The 5,873-nt window shown below is 50.2% G+C and overlaps 1 protein-coding gene across 3 annotated transcripts; it reads left to right on the forward strand.

The window, feature by feature from the left end:
* Positions 1-392: 392 nt before the first annotated feature.
* On the forward strand, positions 393-5,670 carry PCK1 (phosphoenolpyruvate carboxykinase 1). 3 transcript variants are annotated; one of them, XM_021677801.1, is made up of 10 exons: positions 393-524; positions 688-952; positions 1,456-1,637; positions 2,021-2,224; positions 2,354-2,541; positions 2,896-3,058; positions 3,508-3,732; positions 3,826-3,957; positions 4,328-4,423; positions 4,613-5,361. In XM_021677801.1, exons 2-10 carry the CDS (start codon positions 729-731, stop codon positions 5,065-5,067), a joined length of 1,869 nt encoding a protein of 622 aa, XP_021533476.1. In that variant the 5' UTR covers positions 393-524; positions 688-728; the 3' UTR covers positions 5,068-5,361. The 3 variants fall into 3 exon arrangements, with proteins under 3 accessions (XP_021533476.1, XP_021533478.1, XP_021533477.1); XM_021677802.2 differs by having other exon boundaries at positions 433-528; positions 4,613-5,670; XM_021677803.1 differs by lacking the exon at positions 3,826-3,957.
* The last annotated feature ends 203 nt before the right edge of the window (positions 5,671-5,873 follow it).

Here is a 5,873-nt window from a genome sequence, read left to right on the forward strand (position 1 = left end):
TGCTTCCCCTAGGTCTTGACTGTGTTCTGCCACCCAGCAGGACACAAAATGTGCTGCCAACAACCCTTGCTGTCCAGGAGGTGCCCCCACCAGCCTTGCGGGGTCCCACCTGCCTGTGGGTAGGAGGACAGAGTGTCTGACATCAGCAGTGAACTGGGTCAAAGTTTAGTCAATCACAAGTTGTGTAAGAACTTGCTGTGGCTGGTCTGGGGACAAAGGCCTCCCAGCACTCATTAACAACTATCTGTTCAATGATTATCTCCCTGGGGCTTACTGTGGTGAGCCAGTCCCGAAGCATGACGGACCGTGGCCCTGATCCAAAGTCCTGCCCCTGACGTCAGAGACGAGCCTCCCTGGGTGTAGCCGAGGGGTGGGGCCTTTGTCCTCCGTGGGATTTAAGGCCAGGAGCTTCTCCTACCAAACAGCAAACAGGGCCCTCCCACTGGGAACGCACGTCCACCAGCAGGAAGAACCTCAAAAGAAACCCTTGGATCTCTCATCAAGATCTTCCGAAAAGAAGAAAGGTAGGTAGAGATTTCTAACTGACATTTCTAGAGATAACACAAACTCGTTTTCTTTTCTCCTTAAGAGCTATGATTGTCTTGTGAGGTGCCGCCCAATGAAGTATGTTAAGTTTCTTTGAGGGTGTCTGTTACTTTGTTCAAGAAGCTGTGTTTTCTCTTTCAGGGAATTTTGGCATCCGTGGTCCTTAGCACGACCCTGCAGAGATGCCTCCTCAGCTCCAAAACGGCCTCAACTTCTCAGCCAAAGTCATCCAGGGCACCCTAGACAGCCTGCCCCAGGCAGTGAGAGCATTCCTGGAGAGCAGCGTCAGGCTGTGCCAGCCTGAGCATATCCACATCTGTGATGGCTCCGAGGGGGAGAACCAGCAGCTGCTGGACCAAATGGAAGGAGAGGGCATGATCAAGAGGCTGCAGAAGCTCAACAACTGGTAAGCCAGCCCCCAGCCTCCGCGTTCACATCCTCCCCTTTGCCACCGCGGGGCTGCTCCTGCAAGAGGTGGACGAACACCCAGTGGGGGCTGGGGTGGGTTGTCGACTCTTGAAAAACTTAATGAAATGGTGGAACCATACAGACTTCAGTGTAATGACATTCATCGAGCGGCTCAAGTCTGCAATGAGATGGTACATACAAACACTCTTTGCAAACTAAATCCCTGATAGAAATGACAGTCAGACCTGCTCTGTCCTAAAAGACAAGCTCGTAGTCTAGCAAATGTCTCCTTGAAGGCGCCCCAGCTGGTGTGGTTGTCCACAGTTATGGGACATCGTCAGTGTGCTCGGCCTCTGCTCGGTGTGGGAAGAGCACAGTAACGAATGGGACCGGCCCATTCAGACAGGACACTTGGCTGAAGGGAATCCTGGGCACAGATGCAATGCAAGATGGCGGCACTTCCCTCTCCATTCCTAACCTGTGTGTTTTTTATGTTTGCAGCTGGTTGGCTCTCACTGACCCCAGGGATGTGGCCAGAATTGAAAGCAAGACAGTCATCATTACCCAAGAGCAAAGAGATACCATGCCCATCCCCAAAACTGGCCTCAGCCAACTAGGTCGCTGGATGTCAGAGGAGGACTTTGAGAAAGCGTTCAAAGCCCGATTTCCAGGGTGCATGAAAGGTGAGTGAGACATTTGTTTGACTGGGAAAAATCAAATAAAGCAAAGGCAAACATTATTATGTCATCCTAATGGTAATTACGACAGCCATGAACACTCCTGTGGCCTCAGATAGCTTTAAATTCATGTATGAAACTGGCAGCATATTGAAAATGTCTGGCTCACTACTGGGATTTAGGATAGCTTGGCAGAACCCAGTTGCATGTTTATGAAAACTCTTTCATTTTGGCATTCCATTCACTTTCTAGTGGAGTCTTCAAAATCGGGTGTGGGGGTTGCTGGTAGCAAGGGTGTGATGCTGTTAGTGGGGACCATGAGACTAGGCTCACCTGCTCTGTGGTTGCGGGGTCATTTCTCACCGGTTCCCATCTACTGGCCCCCACAGGTCGCACCATGTACGTGATCCCATTCAGCATGGGGCCCCTGGGCTCACCACTGTCGAAGATCGGCATCGAGCTGACGGATTCACCCTACGTGGTGACCAGCATGCGCATCATGACACGGATGGGCACAGCCGTCCTGGAAGCTCTGGGGGATGCGGAATTCGTCAAGTGCCTCCATTCTGTGGGATGCCCTTTACCTTTAAAAAGTAAGCGTATTATTTCAGAATTGGAAGCTCAAGCAACAAATGAGCTTAGCCTTAAACCCCGGGCCTTTGCTCTGGGGATCTCCAGGTGGGGATGTGGCATGCTCACCCGCGATGTGTCCTCCTGTGCAGGGCCTTTGGTGAACAACTGGCCGTGTAACCCAGAGCTGACACTCATCGCGCACCTGCCTGACCGCAGGGAAATCATCTCCTTTGGGAGTGGGTACGGCGGGAACTCGCTCCTTGGGAAGAAGTGCTTTGCCCTCAGGATGGCCAGCCGGCTGGCTAAGGAAGAGGGTTGGCTGGCGGAACACATGCTGGTAAGATGTGGGAAGTTCTGCAGGCACAAGGTGGGGACTCAGAGGTGGGGGCACGGAGGTCTGAGTATATACGGAAGTGCATCTCCCATTAGGCAAGACCTGACCCGCCCCGAGGAGGACAGATTTAGAAATCCCACCAATGATTATTAATGCTTCTTTTGAAGCACTTCAAATGCAATGGGACCAATGGAGCTCCTTTAGACTTTATTATTTAAAGAGTTCGTTTTGATACCTAAAGACATAGATCTTGGGAACCTCTTTTTGGGGGGCTTCTGGGCACTCTCCTAGACTGAGCCACTGACCACCAGGAGGGACAGGAAGGAACAGATTAAGGAGGAATCTTGTCCCCAACAGATCCTGGGCATAACCAACCCCAAGGGCCAGAAGAAGTACTTCGCAGCAGCCTTTCCCAGTGCCTGTGGCAAGACCAACCTGGCCATGATGAACCCCAGCCTCCCTGGGTGGAAAATAGAATGTGTGGGTGATGACATCGCCTGGATGAAATTTGACCAACAAGGTGACTCTTTTAGGCCCAACGGTTGACAATAATAATTGGACCTAAGCAAACTTTTGGCTTTTAAGGTGTGCCAAATCCTGCCAAATCCAGTGTTTGGATTTTTAAGTTAGTTATTTTACATCTTGCAAAGCCTTAGGAATATGTATTGTGTAAGCATTCTTTAATTTAATATAGACTCTGGATTGAAATCGAGCCATATGTTGCTACTTGTTGACACAATCAATTTGTTAAAATAGTACTGGTAGAAATGGGACGAGGAAGAAAGGGTTGTAAAAGTGTGAAAGTAGAAAATAATGCTCAGATGAGAAAAGAGAAATCTCTTCTGGGGAGGAGGGGGAAAAAAAAAGAGTTGAGAATTTGGTGCAAAAATTAGCCTGGCCAGAGCTGAGAATATATGTTGGGCTTTGTTTGGCATTTCACTTCTACTTCTCTGGTTTAAAACTTTGCAGGTAACTTAAGGGCTATCAACCCAGAAAATGGCTTTTTTGGTGTGGCTCCCGGAACCTCTGTGAAGACCAACCCCAATGCCATCAAGACCATCCAGAAGAACACCATCTTCACCAATGTGGCCGAGACCAGTGATGGGGGCATTTACTGGGAAGGTATCGACCAGCCGCTAGCCCCGGGCATCAGGATCACTTCGTGGAAGAACAAGGAGTGGACCCCCCAGGATGGTGAGCCCCCTCTGGAGGCCCCGGGGCTCTAGCCTACAAGCACTACTTGTCTGGACAAGACCCTAAGGGGCCTCTCCTCTCTTGCTATTGTAGGGGAACCTTGTGCCCATCCCAACTCACGCTTCTGCACCCCTGCCAGCCAGTGCCCCATCATTGACCCTGCCTGGGAATCTCCGGAAGGGGTGCCCATTGAGGGCATCATCTTTGGGGGCCGCCGACCTGCTGGTGAGGCTCTCCTTCGTTCGGCCTGGGAATGTGGGTGTGTTGGCTTCCAGGGGACATCCATGGAATCTCTCCTTTCTCATGACCTTGTCAGAGAGTGCCAAAGATCTCCAGCTTCCAAAAAGCCAGGATAATTGGCAAGGCACCGAGAGCCTTTCTGGATCCTTGACCTAATGGCGCTCTATCCAGTTAAACTTTCTGTTGTGTAGCCTCGGTGGTGTATTTGTGCACTTTCGCTTTGGGGGGTGGGGACAAAATTAGCTCAGTTAGAAAGATACCGTTCGGCCGTGTCTTTCCGTTCTGTGAGATGTCATTGCCAGCCAAAGGGTCTGTGTCAAAGCCTTTAAGGGATGATCCTTTTCTCCCGCTACAGGTGTCCCCCTGGTCTATGAAGCTCTCAGTTGGCAACACGGAGTTTTTGTGGGGGCGGCCATGCGATCAGAGGCCACAGCGGCTGCAGAACACCAAGGTAAGTCAAAGGGAAAAATCTACAACCACAGAGAGTGACTGGCCTGCTCTCTGTCTCTCTGTCTGTCTCTGCTAGTCCGTATGTGTAGTGCGAGAGAGACAAAGCCACGCGTGCTTATGTCAACAATAAATGGTACCGATATTGCCCTATGAGAGCATTTACCAGCACCACCCCCCTCTCTGTTAATAGGCAAGGTCATCATGCACGACCCCTTTGCCATGCGGCCCTTCTTTGGCTACAACTTTGGCAAATACCTGGCTCACTGGCTCAGCATGGCCCAGCGCCCAGCAGCCAAGCTGCCCAAGATCTTCCATGTCAACTGGTTCCGGAAAGACAAGGAAGGCAAATTCCTCTGGCCAGGCTTTGGTGAGAACTCCAGGGTGCTGGAGTGGATGTTCAACCGCATCAGTGGGGAAGCCAGCGCCAAGCTCACGCCCATCGGCTACGTCCCCGAGGAGGGGGCCCTGAACCTGACAGGCCTGGGGGACATCAACACGAAGGAGCTCTTCCACCTGTCCAAGGAGTTCTGGGAGAAGGAGGTGGAAGACATCCAGAAGTACCTAGAGGAGCAGGTTAACACCGATCTCCCCTGTGAAATCGAGAGAGAGGTCCTTGCCCTGAAGCAAAGGATCAGCCAGATGTAATCAGACCCAAGGGCTTCACCTGTGGAATCACCCCCCTCTCCAGTCCATGAGAGATGCTGGGAGGAAGAGCGAGTGGGACGTCCTGAACCGACACCACCCATCCTACTGTAATGACCACATGGATGAGCAGATTCAGGTTTCAGATAAGACCACAGAGTATAGGCTAGTAACTGTGAGATCAGGGAGGGAAACCTTAGCATGTCTCCAAAATTCACTCTCCAATGCACATTTGTTCAACCCCGAAGACACTATGCATTAGACTTTACGGTTGTTTTTTTTTTTTTTTTTTTTTTTTTTATCACTGTAGCTCTATCAGTTAGCTGGAATGCACCGATAAAATACTTGAGCTGTATAGATGGGTGTGTGAATGTGTGCGCGCACGCGTGTCTGTATTTCTTGTTATCTAAGATGTATATAATACCTTTGGAAAAATCTTGGGCAAGATTCTCCACTAGTTGTTGCTAGAAAGAAAGTTTGCTTTATTATTAATATGTTTGTTTAAATTATTTTTATATACCCTTGTTACTTACCTTGATGTAATTCCAATTTTTTCCCCTAACTCTTCTTGGAAAAATTACAAAATAAACTTTTGTAGAGAAGATGGATTCATTTGCTTGGTTTTTCTTATCTGGGCCACCAAGAAGCAAGGAATTCTCTGATGAAACATCGTGTGGTCAGAACCCCCTCCAAAGGAGGTGGGGACATCAGGATCATCCCTAAGGAGGGAGTGAGCTGGGGGGGGGCCGGGATGGAGGAACAGAAAGGAGCCAGATGGGAAGTGGGAGCAGAGAGAATGTCACCCAAGG

Source organism: Neomonachus schauinslandi, chromosome 10 (assembly GCF_002201575.2).
Source record: "Neomonachus schauinslandi chromosome 10, ASM220157v2, whole genome shotgun sequence".
Lineage (NCBI taxonomy): Eukaryota > Metazoa > Chordata > Mammalia > Carnivora > Phocidae > Neomonachus > Neomonachus schauinslandi.